The sequence below is a fragment of the Astatotilapia calliptera genome, chromosome 23 (assembly GCF_900246225.1).
Source record: "Astatotilapia calliptera chromosome 23, fAstCal1.2, whole genome shotgun sequence".
Classification (NCBI taxonomy): Eukaryota; Metazoa; Chordata; class Actinopteri; order Cichliformes; family Cichlidae; genus Astatotilapia; species Astatotilapia calliptera.
This window is the reverse complement of record NC_039323.1, coordinates 39,178,297-39,197,097: the sequence shown is the minus strand read 5'-3', so window position 1 is coordinate 39,197,097 and position 18,801 is coordinate 39,178,297. Positions and strand designations below refer to the sequence as shown.

Below are 18,801 nucleotides of genomic sequence, written 5' to 3'. Positions count from 1 at the left end.
ACCAAGGACATTTTCCTTAATGATTATTTGAATAAATAATCCTTTGATTTCATATATTTACTCAAATTATAGCAGGGGTGGACAGTGTGCCATGCCTTTCTCTCCTCAGCTTAAAGTTTTTGCTTCTTTTTCAATATCAGTCTTGAAAAAATTCACTCTCACTTCCAAACTGATTCCATCTGATCTTGCATGCAAAACATTAGCAGTGATGATCAAAATTACATACTTGCAATGATACTGGACATGTTTACTGGAAAAAAAGAATCCTAGGAACAACTTATGCAAGTACATTTTGAGGCGCTGTTATTGGCTGGAAACTGCTGTAAAACATATAAACATATCTGCTGTACTATTGCAGGAAAGGTTATTGGAAATTCAAATTTTTTTCCTTTAGTATTCCCTTCCTTATATACATAAGCTACTGTCTTGAGGTTTGGAGGAACAACACACACACAAATCAGTTTTGATACCACAGAAAGGAGCATTACAAATAGTGAACACTGACTATCATGAACCAACTGATGATTTATTTATACAGATTTATTCAACTCCCATGCTCTCGAGAGATTCTGCGTACTTTAATCCTGCACAAATAATGCATAAAGTAACAAAAAAGGAGGAAACTCCAGAGTTTGTTTAATATTAGAATCTGCGTGAAATAAGACGAGTGTGGCGTACATTCAAACACAAGCGGAAAAAACATTTACAACAAAAGTAAAATAAATATGTGTGTTGGTGCAGAAGTTAAACAGGAAATAACTGATGTAAAAAAATACTGTGTGTGATAATTCCACTTTTGACTTATCACATTTATCTATCCATTCTTTGAGTTGCATATATTTAACACTGACTCGAACCAACCTAAAATGATGCTCCTTGCTACAAAAAGCTGATAATAAGAGCAGATCACAGTGACAGAATTTCAATAAGTGGCTTCAATGAGGCCTGATTAAACACGTGTAAGCATTAATCATAAACGGAATCAGATACGGGGGATAAACGCGTGAATAGATTGGATGAATGTTGACTTTTGATAAGCAGAAGCTCTTCATGCTTGAACAGCCGCATGTGAATGATGTCTGGGATGATGGTAATGTTGACTTTCTCATTCATGAATTCCCCTCTGCTCCTAACCTTTAACAGGCCATTGGTAAAACCACAGAGGTGGAATTTTAAAGAGGGGCTTCTCCAACCATACAACAGTATAACTGTACAATGCTGTCAATGGGGGTGCTGTCAAGAAACTGTCAAAGGGTAGGAATTTAGAGACTTCGGTAACTTTGAGCGAACTTGTCCGTCTTTGTGAAGCTGCTTCAGATGTCAGTGATCTTCACACACTTCACTGGTTTTATTTGTCATTACCTATGCTCGGTGACAGAACAGGGGACCTGTTCTTTGTGACTCACAGTGACTCCTCAAATGCCCGTTACCAGCCGAGCAGAAGAGTATTTTTAGGTTGGATCGTCTTGTCTTTTTTTCATACAACATTAATGGAGCAAGACGAAGCAGGGAGACTCCAGGGAATTTCTTGATTTCCTTTCGTTCATTTTAGGAGAAAGCTTAAAATGCAAAATCAACTCTCTTTTAACCCAGAGATACCTCAGTCCACATCATGCATATTTAAACGTACAAAGTCAGCCGTTTAATAACAGTTTGATAGCAAATCTCGGAAAATGTTGAAGGTAGCTGTCAGCTTTGTGGCGACAGATTTTTAACAATTAGGCTTTTGTTCAACAGTATTTTTTAATTTCATGGTTTCTGACTTTAGAAAATGTAGTATAGACTCCTCATTCAGTCTTAACTTTTGGCTGGGAGTGAGTTCAGTATGTGTGATGCTCTGACGAAGGTCTGCTAGTTTGAAATAATGGACACTTTAACATACCCGGACAAGGTTGTTGGACCTTCTTTTGCCTTCAGATCTTTCTTAACTCTTTGAAGAACTAATTCAACAAGGTGCTAGAAGAACATACGCTGTGGCATTACCAACAATGCACAAGTGGTACTAAGGGGTCCCAGAAAATATCCTATGTACCGTTACACCACCAGCCTGAACCACTGGTACAAGGTGGGATTGCTTGTTGCTTTTATGTTGCTTAGGCTGAATTCTGACCCTATTGTTCAAATGTAGCAGCAGAACTCAAGCCTCATCAGATAAGATCTGTTGTTCAAATCTTTTATTGGCTTGTTTTGGTGAACCTGTGTGAATTGTAGCCTTAGTTTCTTAGCTGACAGAAGTGGCACCCAGTGTGGTCTTCTGCTGCTGTCCAGCTTCAACATTTTGTGCATTTAGAAATGCTCTTCTGCATACCTCATTATACTCTAGGTACACAGAAGAACGTTTGACTTACTGTTGCCTTCGTATTAGCTCTAAATAGTCTCTTAAATACCTGCTGACCTCTCAAAGCAACAAAACATTTTCATCCAGAGAGCTATGGCTCACGGGATATTTTCCCATCCCTACTCTGATGATCACTTTAAATGTCAGCAGGTTGTTTTGACCATGTATACACACCTAAACTGGGATTGGGTTGCTGCCATGTAACTGGCTGATTAGTTCAACAGGTAGTGACAGATGAGTGCATGTCTTGTAACAGCTTTAGATTTCTGTTTAAATAACTTGTAGGGAAAGGTTCAAACAAGTCACAGCAATTGTGGATGTAAATGAGGCCAACAACAGTCAGGAGCACTTTGCTTTTGGTTCTTAGCTTGGTGTAACTGCAGTATTTAAAGCTGGTCTGATTTCAGAATTTATAGAAGATTTATCAAAAATTTACAAAATCAAAATGTAAAAGTGCTTGGCAGACCGAGACAATTAACACAGTTATCCATGACACGTGCATTTTTAATTTATGGATGCCTCATTTTTTAAATATCACAGTTATCATCAATACATCATTATTGTGACACCTGAGGCTCGCAGCGTGATCACGTTCTGAATAAATAACATCAGCTGAAAGGTCAACAGAGAGGCCAACAAAAGCTGCGGGAATATATGTAAATGTATGCGTCGGCTGTCAGCATCCAGACGATGTGTCAGATACAGATCAGATGTTAATAACAGGTGATATTTTAGGGGTACACTGCAGGTCACGCTGTTGATAAAAGACCAAAACCCAGATAGTAAAATAGTTCAGACTCAAAATGACACTTTAATGACTAACATTATAAAACCCACACACAAGTACTGCCCAATGACAGCAGGAAAACATTTTAACTGAGCAAATATGGAAGTCCCTTCACCAGAGCAGAGAACATTGAGCACATTTTGTCCAACTATCAACATATGTAAGAATTAAGTGTTTGCTTTGCATTAATGTTGGCCATGCAGTAGCTTTGAGTTAGCTCACACATCTGCTTGCTTTGCGTTACTGGAGCTTCGTCATACGTAAAGCTGTGGGCTAAATAGTTTTGAAGGTGAAAAGAAGATGAAGATGAAAACGTGTTTTCAGTTACAGTCGAGGAAACGCGTCAGAGAGCGGCTTTAACGACTGCTATCGTCCAGCTGTCAGTGCTCGTGTCTTTATTTGCTTGTTCCCTTTTCATTTCATTGGCTCTCGCACAGACAAATTCAGCTATAAATGGAAGCCAGATTAAACGCATATTAATAATTTTGGTCAACAGTGTGTCTACAGTTTCTGCACTTGATGCTTCAAAATTATCAGTATTTCAAAAGTGACTTCAGCAAACATGTTGTGCTGTGTGCTGGGTTGTGATTGGCTAAATGTCAGTTGCACAAAAAAAAAGGTGTTACTATATGAGGCAAAGTCACACACGATACTTAAATTATATGAGAAAACATTTAAAAGGGTAAAAAGGAGAGATTGTTTTATATTCTTATATAATATTAGAACTATAATAATTATGGTTCAGTAGACGCCTCCAAACGGGTGCTGCAAACAAACATGTAATGTTTGCGGCCTGTGTGCGTGTGTTAGACTTACATTGTGCGTGAATGTGCTGTGGCAGGCTGTCGCTGTCAGTGTTATCAGTAGCAGGGTTTATCGGGGTTCCCTAAGCCGCTCAGGGGCTGAGTCTGAGCGGTTTTGTTGTGCAGTTCACACGTTATTACACCTGGATTGTGGTGGGGATGTGACAGGCCTGCCTAGCGCCTGGGGAATGAGCAGAAAATAAAACAAAAACAGAATACTATCACGGCATAAGGCCAAAAGGAAAATGGAGGGGCACAGGAAACCGTTTCCTCTGTAAGCAGATCACGTCTCTGAGGGAAAGTGTCCATGTAACTATGAGGCCGACCGCCGCATGTGTGTGTAATGAGCTCTGTAACCTTGCACACAGTGCAGAAGCAGAAAGCATCGCACGTTTAGGTGCAAAGATGTGATTCAGCATTTGCAGGAAACTCTTTCTACTCCATTCTTTTATGTTTTCATGAGATTAAAAGTGCAAAGAGGCTCAGTGATATTTTGGTTTTGTGCAACTACTCTTTTGCTTTGTATTAACAGCGCAAAAATATATCTATTCCCAGTATTTCAAAAAAATGATGAGTACAGCGTGGGGTAAAATTGTCCGCAAGCATTCTGTACATTTGGTGAGGGTGTATTTCCATGGCTTGGATTAAGCTCTTTTGTTCCCATTAAGGAGAAGTCTGAATGCTGGTTCCTTGGCTCGGTAACAACCAAGCTAATCACAGCTTTGGATGTGGGATTAAGAATGTGGATGTCATCTTCTAGAAAATGACTGCATCCATAACAACGAGAGACAGAAAAATGCTTACAAAAAAATCAAGAACCAAGGCTGAAGATAATGTGCTGTCAGGGTTCTCAAAGAAATAACGCTTGAATTAATACATTGTTTTCTTTGTTAAAATGCTCCACGGGTTCCCTGTGGAGTTTTTGACCGAGTAGTAGTGCTTTGGAGGAATGCTTTTATGAACATAAGATAAGATAAGATAAGATAGAACTTTATTAATCCCTCGGGTGGGTTCCTCTGGGAAATTCGACTTCCAAAAAGCACAGCAACGACCGAAGTTACAGTTACAGAATTGTTATGTATATATATATATATATATATATATATATATATATATATATATATACACACACACACACACACATATATAAATACAGAGACAAATATAAATAAAATATACAAAGGGGATAAATAGAATAAATAGGAATAAAAAATAAAAATACAAGTGAATTGCACATTTCAACATGTTACTTACTCTAGGTTGTGTATAAAAGATGGATAAAGCCACCATCATGTCACTTATCAAATTTAGCTTTTTGGTTACATTTTTTTGTTTGTTTGTTTAGTTTGTGTTTAGAGCCATTAGTGAGCAAATTTGGAAGAGAAGGTAGAGTTATCAGCTAATGCTAGCAAGCTTGCTATGTTAGCAAGGTGTATCTTTATGCTTTTAGCATGGAAGACTATGGAAACTAACTTATTTTGAAGCTCAGTCACACTAGAGTAAAATAAGACAGCAAACTGCTGTAACAAGGAAAGATTAGTGGCTGCCCATATGATCAGCTGACTGGGCTGAATTTAGTTTTGATACTTTTTAGCCATTGGAGGTCAAATGTAAGTAGTTGCACAACTAGTTGGCTACCCAGAGATTCAGTGTGCAACACCCTAAACTTCTGGGTGAAGACTTTCAATCACAAGTTTGACTCTGCAATCCAACTGATTGCAGTCTCACAAATACTTTCCATCCAGTTGATAAATGCAGAGAGACTGCCAACACCACATAATGGTGGCTATATCCATCTTTTATATAAAACCTAGAATAAACAACACATTCATTAAAGCATTACTCAAGCACAGTTTGTCTGTGATGCATCTCTTTGCAATAGATGACTCGACTCAGCTAGTTGCCAACTTGTTGCATTCTGGTTATTCCTATATAAACGCAGGGTTGCAAAGTGATTTGGTCATTTTGCAGCAGCTACCTCACTATTTGTGGATGACTTTCTTAATTTCTGTTTTAAATCTATGAGGTTCTGGCTGGACTGGGAATGGAAGTTAGTTAATGTGAATCATAGACAGCAGCAGATTGTTGCTGACTTTTCACAGTTAACTGCTGCATTATCACAAACAGATTGCATGCAATTGCCAACTTAACTCCACTCAATCTCAAACGGACAGCAGACTGAATCTTGTTGTCGTTTTATTTCCACCTTGATGCGCCAAAGGCACTTTGACAATGACAACTGGCTGGGAGTGGCTGTGGACCCTAACCCATCTTCAAAGCAACCATGTCAAAGGCGCACAGTTGCAATAAATGCATGTGGTTATGCCTGGGTCTCCAACTCCTGTTGTCCCTAGTGTGCCATCTTTTAGCTCTTGGGTGTTGCTGCTTTGGACTCAGATGCATTCATGCATACATGCTACACAGTCCTACACATTCCTACTGACAGTTTACAGGAGCTAAACTTGGAAGAACACTACAGAAGAACTGCTAGGCTTGAATAAAAATTGTCAGGGTGCCTTTATTTAGTGCTAAGCGATACTGCAAATTTTAGTTTTGGTCCAATACCACGTAAATACAGGACTGAGCTTACTTACTAAGCTTAGAGGACAGAAAGAAATATTGATCCTATCGGGTTAGTATCGATCTGATACCAATACCAGCACTGGTGTCAATACCAGCGCTGTATCCAAACAGATATTTGGATTGCTTTGTTTTAAAACATCATTGTCAGTAATTACAAATGTGGTAACCATTTTTGTTATTTCATTTTCCAAAAATACCCATTGTGGGATTTTTCTATCACATCACCCTGAAAGTTTAAGAGTCCCAGTAAAATCTCCTAATGTAGCCTCATTTGAAACCCTACCTTTGTTCTTTTTCAAAATAGGCTCACTGCTATTAAATATTAATATATTCTTTCCTTCATTCTTCCATTTAATCATTTCAAATGTACAAGGCTATTTTTCTGGGTGAAGTGATTCATCAAATCCCATTATATTCTGTCACACTCTTCAGAATCGCCGGATTCTTACATGTGAAATTATTGAGCTCCTCCCTCTCCTGCTGCCTGACAGACCAGCTTGAATGATCAGGTGTTATTACAGCTGGTTTCTACGGCAGCACACCTGGTAAAAACTGACAAGAAGGAGACAGCACCAGCGTGGCTGCTGTCAGTGCCCGTCTACCCGGCTTTGTATGAGTAACGCGGCTTCACACTTGTTACATCTCAAGCTTCACTGTGGTCCGTTGTTCATAAAGCTGTACATTAGGAGAGAAAAAAACAAACGCAGAAAAAAACAGCTGCTGGGAACATGAGTCTGTCATGCTGGGCTTTTCTGAGCTCATAGTCAGCAAAAACATGCTTTCGCCGGCTTCGCAGCTGCCTTTAGCTAAGCACAGCCACAAAATTACACTTCACTGATTGATATGCCCTTCTGCAGTCAGCAGCACCATATGGCCTTTATACAGAAACATACATTTCCTCCTACATATTGTGGAAACATAATGGCCATGATGGATGGGTGAGTGAAAATAATGTTTGAACTGATTTACTTACAATGTTTGTTTGTAGGTGGCGGCGAACTAAATTTGGAGTGAAAGAAATGAATGCACGACTTCACTCAGCAACTTTTTCTTTCAGCCAATAACCAAAGCTTATATTTACAGTTTTGCCTCCCAGCAATCATAAAAAATAAAAGAAACAAGCTCTTTAAAAGAATTGCCAGCATTTGGGGAAATAAACATCACTGTTTTGCCATCAGTTAGATCAGAAGTTTGATACTATTGAATCCCAGGTGACTCAGGCCTCGAGACAGGTCGGCAACCACGTGACAATTACAGGTTGCTAGGAAGAAATGTGTTTCCCCACTACCAGCAGCAAGCAAATTAAACTTTTATATATCATAAAGTCTTTTAACAGTTGCTGGAAGTCCATCCATTTTCTTCCCTTTCTCTAATTCAGTGCTGTAGCCGGTTTGGACTCAGCTCCCAGCTAACCCAGAACATCCTCATTTAAATTAAATTAAATTTGGAAATAATTTGTAACACTTTTTCTGAACAGGAAGCTCCATTTTTATAAGAGTATAGTTCCTTTGCTGTGCATGGTGTATTCCAGGAGACCAATAAATAATACAACTTGACGTTATCACCTTATTATCCTCCCTTTAGTCAGCGTTTTGCTGTGTAGCTGCACGACTTAGGGTGCAAAAAAGTAAAGCAGCATTCATCTTCTCATCTAACTCGCAGAAATTGTGGCTTTCTCGTACAGCAAAGTGAAAAAAAAAGTTTTCACAGGACTCATTGCATCCGAAAAGCTAAGAACACCCCACGATTTAGTGGCTTTTAGAACCACCTTGTCAGCAATTGTTATTGCTTTCTTTATTTTGTTGTTATTGCCACTCCTCTTTGCAACCATCTTGCAATGCCGTTCAATGTTTATTTACAGTGTTTTTATCTTCATTCTTTTATGAAGAATGGGTGTGCGGTGTGTGCTGACAACTGCCTCAGGATTTGAGTTGAGGTCTCGACTTTGACTGGATCACAGGAAACACCTTGATTCTTTTCTTTTTCGGCCATTGTTGCTGTGTTTAGGGATCATTGTCCTGTTGCACGTTCTAGTTTGGGTCAGACTTTAACTGTCCCCACATTTAGCCTCACATTTGACTCTAGAATACTTTCGTATGCAGAGGAGTTCATGGTTGACTCAGTGACTGCAAGGTGTAAAGGTCCTGTGGCTCCAACAAGGTCAACTCATCACTACGCCACCACCGTGCTCAACAGTTTCGATCAAGGGTTTGTGCTGATATGTTTAGTTTTCTCTGTTATGACCAGGCATCTTCACTTTGATCTCATCTCTCCAGAGGACATTGTTCCAGAGGTCTTTTGGCTTGTTCAGATGCAGTTTTATAAGCTTAAGCCATAATGGCATGAACTTTTTGAAGAGAAGAAACTTTCTCCTGGCACCATTTTTTTCTAATTGTACTGTCATGAACTTTAACATTTAACATGCTAACTGTAGCTGTAGCTCTTTGTTTTGTTTTTGTAGTTTCTCTGAGCATTGCATAGCCTGACCTTTGGTGGAATTGACTGGGTATCCACGCCTGAGGAGACTGAGACATTGTGTTAACACACCTGAATGCTCCAGACCAGCAAACTGCCAAAACTTTAGTTTTTTTTAAGAGATGCTCACACTGGCTGGTTATCAGCCAATCAAACGCAGTTGATTAGTAGCATTTGGCTGCTATTCTTTTATTATGTTATGAAAACTTTATTTTTCACATGTCTGTGTCACAATAAATGAGATTTTATTGAGCCATATATTTAATGATGACACAATATGCACAAAAATATTTTTTGTCAGTTAATTATTCTGATTTACAACTTCAGTGTACTGCCTCGGAGAAGTATGTGACTTTCCATGAGCCTCTAGCACTGAGAGGCAGTTTGTATTTATGTCTGAGTAGTGCTTCAAGGTCTGGCAAGAGCATTTACATTGGGCATGCTTTATTAATGTGCAAATTATAAAATGTCATTGTCCCCAGTTATTTAAGCAATCTCCCTTTATATGCATCTATTGATCCATCTATTCCTGCTCATCTCATTCAATCATTGGCTCTCTCATCCTGTATTGCTCACATTCTTCAAAGTGGTTGCTCCAGTCCCCCAGATTCATGCATGCATGGACTTTAATGATCTCAATGGAATGAATGCCTTAAGAGTGTGAGTCAGTTATCATACCTAACCCAATGTCTGATAATGAATTATTCAAGGCTGGCTGCATAACTTAAGCTGTCAAAAGATTTGTCATAGCTCTGGCTTATATCATAGCCTGCTCGTCAAGTTACGTATGCTTACATACACACACACTAGCAGTCAAAAGTTTGGACACACATTGTAGATACTCACTGAAGACATCAAATATATGAAGCAAGATATATGGAATTATGTAGCAAATAAAAATTGATAAATAACTCTAAATATGTTTTATATTTTAGATTCCTCAAAGTAGCGCTGTCAACAAAGCCCTTTGCTTTGTTGACAGCGCTGCAAACCCTTGACCTTCTCTCAATGAGCTTCATGATGTAGTCACCTGAAATGGTTTTCGCTTTACAGGTGTGCCTTTCTTAAGAACCAATCAGCTAAGTAAAGAGAAACAACAGTTCATCATTACTTTAAGAGCTGAAGCTCAGTCAGTCTGGAAAATTGCTAAAACTTTCAATGTGTCCTCAAGTGCAGTCGCAAAAACCAGGTGCTACAAGTGCTACAATGAAACTGGCTCACATGAGGACCGGCCCAGGAAAGGAAGACCAAGAGTCACCTCTGCTGCTGAGGATAAATTCATCCGAGTCACCAGCCTCAGAAATCACAAGTTAACAGGACCTCAGATTAGAGCCCAGATACAGTGGCTTGCAAAAGTATTCGGCCCCCTTGAACTTTTCCACATTTTGTCACATTACAGCCACAAACATGAATCAATGTTATTGGAATTCCAGGTGAAAGACCAACACAAAGTGGTGTACACGTGAGAAGTGGAACAAAAATCATACATGATTCCAAACATTTTTTACAAATAAATAACTGCAAAGTGGGGTGTGTGTAATTATTCAGCCCCCTTTGGTCTGAGTGCAGTCAGTTGCACATAGACATTGCCTGATGAGTGCTAATGACTAAATGGAGTGTACCTGTGTGTAATCTAATGTCAGTACAAATACAGCTGCTCTGTGACGGCCTCAGAGGTTGTCTAAGAGAATATTGGGAGCAACAACACCATGAAGTCCAAAGAGCACACCAGACAGGTCAGGGATAAAGTTATTGAGAAATTTAAAGCAGGCTTAGGCTACAAAAAGATTTCCCAAGCCTTGAACATCCCACGGAGCACTGATCAAGCCATCATTCAGAAATTGAAGGAGTATGGCACAACTGTAAACCTACCAAGACAAGGCCGTCCACCTAAACTCACAGGCCGAACAAGGAGAGCGCTGATCAGAAATGCAGCCAAGAGGCCCATGGTGACTCTGGACGAGCTGCAGAGATCTACAGCTCAGGTGGGGGAATCTGTCCATAGGACAACTATTAGTCGTGCACTGCACAAAGTTGGTCTTTATGGAAGAGTGGCAAGAAGAAAGCCATTGTTAACAGAAAACCATAAGAAGTCCCGTTTGCAGTTTGCCACAAGCCATGTGGGGAACACAGCAAACGTGAACAAGCTGCTCTGGTCAGATGAGACCAAATTGGAACTTTTTGGCCAAAATGCAAAACGCTATGTGTGGAAAACTAACACTGCACATCAGTCTGAACACACCATCCCCACTGTCAAATATGGTGGTGGCAGCATCATGCTCTGGGGGTGCTTCTCTTCAGCAGGGACAGGGAAGCTGGTCAGAGTTGATGGGAAGATGGATGGAGCCAAATACAGGGCAATCTTGGAAGAAAACCTCTTGGAGTCTGCAAAAGACTTGAGACTGGGGCGGAGGTTCACCTTCCAGCAGGACAACGACACTGAACATAAAGCCAGGGCAACAATGGAACGGATTAAAAGCAAACATATCCATGTGTTAGAATGGCCCAGTCAAAGTCCAGATCTAAATCCAATCGAGACTCTGTGGCAAGATCTGAAAACTGCTGTTCACAAACGCTGCCCATCTAATCTGACTGAGCTGGAGCTGTTTTGCTAAGAAGAATGGGCAAAGATTTCAGTCTGTAGATGTGCAAAGCTGGTAGAGACAGACCTTAAAAGACTGGCAGCTGTAATTGCAGCAAAAGGTGGTTCTACAAAGTATTGACTCAGGGGGCTGAATAATTACGCACACCCCACTTTGCAGTTATTTATTTATAAAAAATGTTTGGAATCATGTATGATTTTCGTTCCACTTCTCACGTGTGCACCACTTTGTGTTGGTCTTTCACGTGGAATTCCAATAAAATTGATTCATGTTTATGGCTGTAATGTGACAAAATGTGGAAAAGTTCAAGGGGGCCGAATACTTTTGCAAGCCACTGTAAATGCCACACAGTGGTCCAGTAGCAGACACATCTCTACATCCACTGTTCAGAGGAGACCACATTTGACCACAAAGGCCTGATTCACACAAATCAGGCCTTTGTGGTCAGAAAAAACTACTAAGGAAAAGCAACAAGCAGAAGAGATTTGTTTGGTCACGAGAAACACAAGGAATGGAGATTAGACCAGTGGAAATCTTTGCTTTGGCCTAATGAGTCCAAATTTGAGATCTTTGTTTCCACCTGGCATGTCTTATGCGATGCAGAAAAGGTGAACTGATGGTCTCTACATGCATGGTTCCCACCGTGAAGCATGGAGGAGGAGGTGTGGGGGTGCTTTGCTGGTGATTTATTAAAAACTGAAGGCACACTGAACCAGCATGGCTACCACAGCATCCTGCAACGACATGCCATCCCAACAAGTTTGCGTTTAGTTGGGCCATTGTTTATTTTTTAACAGGACAATGACCCCAAACACACGTCAAGTGTGTAAGGGCTATTTGACCAATGAGGGGAGTGAGTGCTGGCCTCCACAGTCACCTGACCTAAACCCAATCAAGATGGTTTGGGATGAGATGGACCACAGAGTGAAGGCAAAAGGGCCAACAAGTGCTCAGCATCTCTGGGATCTTTTTGGAGTCACTTCCTGCTGGCCATTAAATAGGATTTTAATCAAAGACACCACTGCATCCATCACTTATATACAGTCTGTGGTTTTATGTTATCTAGCTGTAGACTTTATCCAAGTCAGTCTAAATTCCTCATAGTAATTCATATGAGCATATATTAAAAGAAATTATAGAAAAATGTATCACACAGAATTAATTTTAGTTTAGTAACTGAGCTATGGCTAACTATTAATATATTATATAGCTTTAAAAATTGGATATGTCAGTATTTATATAATAGCTAAATGGTTAGGTGTTATGTAACTAGTTTTTATGATATTATAACAGCTAAAGCTTACTTTAAAATCTCAAAATGTCTACTTTTGGGAAAAGAAATTAAATAAATAAATCACTGAAACCTCCCAACGATAGCATATAAATGGTGGAGGGCAGGCACATAATAAGACTGTGCAATGTAAATTTTCTCAGAGTAGAATGTTGTAGCCACATGACGATTCAAAAAAAATTATAATGAATATAGAAACCTGCAAAGAGATGATTTCAAATTAACAGAGTAATATAAAAATCTTAACAATGTTAACTACTGGCCAAAGCCGACACAAAGAAGAAAATACTGTTGCTAATTTCAGTCTGAAACTATTTAAAGGTTAAGTAAGGATAAATTGATGTGGCCCCAAATCATAAAATATGTGATTAAAAACAAAACAAAAAAACAGCTGAAGATAATAAGAAAAAAATGATAATGCACGGGAGGTGCAGAAGACGAACAAAGTAAAGGAGATGATTATTTTTTTTGAAGTTCATTGAAAAGCAGCAAGCATGTTAAATTCTCCTTGAGGACAGCTCTTCAAAGTGAGAAGAAGCCTTTTAGAGCCAAACACGCAGCGAGAGTGAGTACTGAAAGAAAAAAAGAAAAGACAGCCGTGGATGAAATTTTAATGCGATATCTTTTGAATAATCTTGGTGAACCTGTAGGTGCTGACCCCACAACGTGGTGCATAAATGTGACAGGATGCACAGCAAAACAAATCCTTAAAGGCACAGCTCCCAGCCTCAGCTGGTTTAAGCTGTTGTTTGGTGGTAATTAAGTATTTTATCAGCATTTAACAACAAGAGAGAACGACTTGAGCTTTCTGGTTTTGTTCTTTTGTCCTCTAACTGCTCTCCAGTTTTCTTACACTCTTACCTTGATTATGTTTCTCCTTTTTCCTCCCTTGTGACTTTGCTCCATCACTTTCCCATCTTCCTTCCGCTCAGACAGCAACTTCGTCCTGGGGAATGCTCAGGTCCAGTCTCTCTATCCCATTGTCTACTGCTCCGATGGCTTCTGCGAACTGACCGGCTTTGCCCGCGGCGAGCTGATGCAGAAGAGCTGCATGTGTCACTTTCTGTACGGGAGTGAGACCAGCAACCCTCTCACCACACAGATGCAAAAAGCTCTGGATGAACGCCGGGAGTTCAAGACTGAAATCATTCTGTACAAGAAGAGCGGTAAGACTCGGCTGCTGGAGCAGACTGACAAGTTAAATAGTGTTTAGTGCAGTATTTCTTTTTTCCAAACCAATATGTGTCTGTGTTCTGATCTCTTTTCCTTGAAAAGGCTCTAAGTTCTGGTGTCTGTTGGACATTGTTCCCATCAAGAACGAGAAGGGCGAGGTGGTTCTGTTCCTGGTCTCACATAAGGACATCACAGAAAACAAGGACCAGGACCGTGACAATGAATCTGACATTGGTGAGCACCATCCACTCCCTGTCCAATTCACGTGAAATGAGCAAGGCATTAACGAGAATCAGTCAAACTACCTACTTCACGTACCTGCTGTCAGTTCTGTCGAGAAAGATGGCAAAGAGCCGATCAGTTCATATGATTCCTTTAGAGAGAAGGGGTCAAATAAAAACAACATCCTTTGGACTATTGTGCATGGACTTAGAAAACACATAAGCACAGTGCTGTGCATGAATGCGCCAGCACATATTCACTGAACAAATACACTTTGCCTTTAAAGAACATGATGTGAGCATACAGTGACATGTGAACGCGTTGCACATGATGAGCTGTAAATAATGCTAGTGGTTCGAGCAAACGCAGAGCTGCTGCAGCTGTCTATCTAAAGGTCTGATGGAGCTTTATGAATGAATCAGTGCAGCTTATCACAGAACACAAACAAGTCGATTCTCCTGCTTTCCCAAGCAGTAAATTTTGGGCAAACTTACTGTTAACATCAAATACTTAAAGCACATATCGAGATTCCTCTGTGCCACTTTGACTGTTTATCTGAAAATATCCAAAGTGGACACTTACATTTTCACATGGTCTAATATTCCTATGTCGGTGACAACGTTGGTCCAAAATCAGCATCGCAGCTGACTTGTTTACACTGTCTTAGCATTCAGATGCATTCAGTTAGCGTTAGCCAAGACGTTAGCTTACTGTCACGAGGAACCCAACGTGAGAAACCTGACTTGATAAAATATTTATTATATTGTATGAATTCTTAAAGAAAACACCTGAAATGCTGAGTTTTATATAAACAAAGGCATTTGGTTTTTCCTTTTCCTCCATATTCCAAAGCTATGACATCACAACAGCGTGACTGGTCAGTTGCAACGCTGACGAACACCAACATGGGAATATCAGACAGACCTACTTTACAGTGAATTCATCGCCAGTTTTTCTGTTTTGTTTCAACTGGAGGGGATTTGCCATGTGCTGAAAACTTTTCTGTATGTGTGGTTGAGGGATGTAAAGACATAACAACCAGCTCCACAGCAGCAGGGAGTAAATGTACAGCATCGCTCCACTAATCTAATGCTGTCATCACCTCACGTATTAGTGTAGTGTTTTACACGACCTCAGACATTTAGATTATGGCTCTCCATAGCTATGGTGAACAGCCATGACCTAAAGTGAAACATATTAGCTTTAGATTACAGATCTCGGTGGAGCCAAACTACTACAATGTTCATAATCTTGCTCAATTAAACCAGACAACAGTCGTCCTCAAGCTATCTCTCATTTGCCTCCTTTTAGATTCAGTTATAGGCATGTGCAGGTTAGCACGGTGAGAGTTTCTGCCACATTAGTGCTTTGTTCTCCTATTGTGTGCCCTTGCTCTCAGATGAGGAAACTGGTCTGGAGATTCGCCAGATCAGCTGCCCCTCAGGCTGTAACATGGAGCGCCGGCGCAGTCGGGCTGTCCTCTATCAGCTGTCGGGACACCTGCAGAAACAGGACAAAACCAAGAGCAAGCTGAAGATCAACAATGTGAGATGTGCTGTGTTTGGTGGTTTAAATTATTCACAGCCAATGCCTTTTTTTTAAAGTTCAGTGACCTCTGACTTTTACTCTACAGTCACAATTCTCCTTTGCTAAGTATCAATAAAATATGCACAGAGGATGCGCCATTTTAAATATAAATACCCCGTCACAGACTTTCAAACCCTGACTAAGCCTTTAGTAAGGCCAAAAGTCGCAGTGTCATCAGCATGTTTTGTCTGTAGGGAAAGCTGCAGCCTCCAGGAGAGTGCAACTGAAGCGCCATATAAGGTGTCAGGGGTTTACTGGCTTTACTGATTAAGAGGGTTGTCATGGTTTCAAGAGCTTTGCTTGTGATTGTGATCTGCATATCAATTCAAAAAGATGAAGGCTTGTAAATTTAAACAACCTTTAATGACATAAAGACTGCCAAACTGCCTCCAACATGCGAGGAGCAGTCGGAATAGCCATTTGTCTTCAGCTTGGCCAATTTTATTTAGATTTGATGGCGATATAAGTCTCAATCACGCCAATCCAGTGGAACCATAAATTATACCTTCACATCTAGTGCTAAAGATGAAATATTTAATGGAGATGAAAAGCCACTCCCCATTGTTAACTTGGCAGATATATAATGCTAATACTGTTAATTTATGCCCATTAATTCTCATGTGTGTTTTTCCATGCTACACATCAAGAGCGTTCTCGGAGCCAATGCGAACCCTGTCCCCGAGTATAAGGTGGCCGATGTCCAAAAATCCCGTTTCATCCTCCTTCACTACGGTGCATTCAAGGCCGGCTGGGATTGGCTGATCTTGTTGGCCACTTTCTACGTGGCCATCACAGTTCCCTATAACGTTTGCTTCACAGCTGTGGAAATACGAGAGGACAGCGGCTCGGCAGCGCGAAACCCACCGAGTGTCAGCGATATCTTGGTGGAGATACTTTTTATCATTGGTAAGCCCGTTTTAAGATGCTTCCCCTCTCTCTGCCAGTCATTTCTCTTTTAACTCCTATCATTTTCTATCCAATTTTATGAACCATACTTAAAAATGAGCACCTTTTTTTTCTGGTGGAAACATCTATGAATGGTGAATATAATATGAGCCTGAAATGATCAAGGATCCATATAGAAGTCACACAAAAGTATTTACAAAGGCCCAAATCCCATAAAAGTTTGCGTTAAACAGTCTGTGAGACAAATGATACCCACTCTCCTGACCTCTCGAAAAGTCCCTTCAGTCAAAAGCGGCTGTTAGTGTCCATGTGACTCTACATCTCCCATTGCAGCTGCACTAACCAGGTCACCCAGGCCTGTGTTTTGTTCCATTTGTACCAAAACATGAATACAGTTTGTGTTTAGGTAATCTGGGTCAGTCTGGAAGTGGAACTTGTAAGATCAGACTGCTTTAAAAGCCACCAGGAGCTCAATTAGTCACTCGTGTAGGCAGCTGTGTCATTTATCTCTTTTATACAGACTTTTTTTGGGGGGAGCAACATTAAAACTGAGGAAACTAGTGCACAACTGCTGCCAGCAGCTGGTTAGCATAAACACTTTAAACAGGAAGAAACAGCAAGTTTTGCCCTGTTTAAAAGTTAAAGTGAAAAAACAAACAAGCAAGACAGGGTTTTCTTTTTTCTTTTTTTTTTCCATTTGGCTTTGTTTAGAGCGGCAATGTCAAACTCAGTTTACATCGTAGGCCAAGTACAGCCCACTGTGGCAAGGCAAGTTTATTTATATAGAACAATTCAACAACAAGGTGATTCAAAGTGCTTTACAGAGACATTAAAAAACAAAAACAAATAAAAAGCATGATTTAAAATCGATTAAAAAAAACAGTAGATAAAATCAGTAGTTAAAATGTAAGTTTTGCCGAAAATTTTAACAACACATCTCAGTTTTTCTGCATGATGGGCTTAAGAAATAAATCTATAAACTTACAGAAAAAGTTCTGTTAGCTCATTGCACACACTGTCCTGTAATTATCAAATGGAAAATTGGCAGAAACTCCTCTTTTTCTTTTTTTTGTTGTTGTAAATTTCAAAATTAAACAGTGAAAAAACAGGAACTTTCTGTCATCTAATGGTTTATCTTATACTTATTTACTGGTGAATTTTGAATGAACGTGGAGAAGGTCCTTTAAGTTATGAAAACACAGATAAAAGTAAAATTTATGCCACCCTTCAAAAAATAATTTTTAAAATAATTTAAGTTTCATGCGCTTCCTTCCATAGCCGTCAAATGACTTTAGAAAAGCGGGTTGATTCTGGCCCCTGAGACTTATGTTTGACAACCCTGGTTTAGCAAACACAATACATGTTTGATTTACAGGTACTGGTTGTGCTAGCTCAGTCCCTGTGGTTCTGCGGAGCAACTGGCTGCTGGCTTTAGCCTCATATTTATGCTACAGGCATGGCTGCAGTATCAAGTTTCTCATCTACTGCTCATAAAAAATGCAAGTAAAAGTTACCAAACTGACACAGTGTTGCTTTAGGTAAGAAAGTGACTGATTAATCACAAGAAGGAGAGTCAATTAGACTTTAAGGTTTTGGCACACTGCTAAAGCATTTCAGCCTACATTTGTGATGTCATTCTTTTTCTTTCTTGTTTTGTCTGTGGTGAAGGTGGAGTTCCTTTTTTTTGCTAGCCAGTTCTATTTCAATAGAAGTTGGGTTGGTCTTGGTCATCCAACTGGGTCATCTCCATATTTAATGATGCCTTTCGTGTGCTTCGTTCTAGATATCGTGTTGAACTTCCGAACAACTTACGTGAGCACGTCGGGTCAGGTGGTCTACGACGCCCGTTCTATATATATTCACTACGTCACGTCCTGGCTGTCTGTGGATCTGATTGCCGCCTTGCCCTTTGACCTGCTCTATGCCTTCAATATCAGTGTGGTGAGTCTGCAGCAATGACTTTTAGTTGGTTACACAAGGGTTGGAATAGAGGCATGGTGCATAAATCCTGCTTGCTTGACTGTTGCTTATGC

The 18,801-nt window shown here is 40.0% G+C and overlaps 1 protein-coding gene across 2 annotated transcripts in view; it reads left to right on the top strand.

The window, feature by feature from the left end:
• Positions 1–18,801, top strand: part of LOC113015985 (potassium voltage-gated channel subfamily H member 3-like) — a 53,911-nt gene that overhangs the window by 9,682 nt on the left and 25,428 nt on the right. For both annotated transcript variants that reach the window (XM_026158405.1, XM_026158404.1), the window contains exons 2-6: positions 13,813–14,046; positions 14,156–14,287; positions 15,675–15,820; positions 16,510–16,768; positions 18,552–18,709. In XM_026158405.1, coding sequence (XP_026014190.1) covers positions 13,917–14,046; positions 14,156–14,287; positions 15,675–15,820; positions 16,510–16,768; positions 18,552–18,709 — 825 coding nt within the window. In that variant the 5' untranslated portion in view covers positions 13,813–13,916. The remainder of the gene's footprint in view (positions 1–13,812; positions 14,047–14,155; positions 14,288–15,674; positions 15,821–16,509; positions 16,769–18,551; positions 18,710–18,801) is intronic.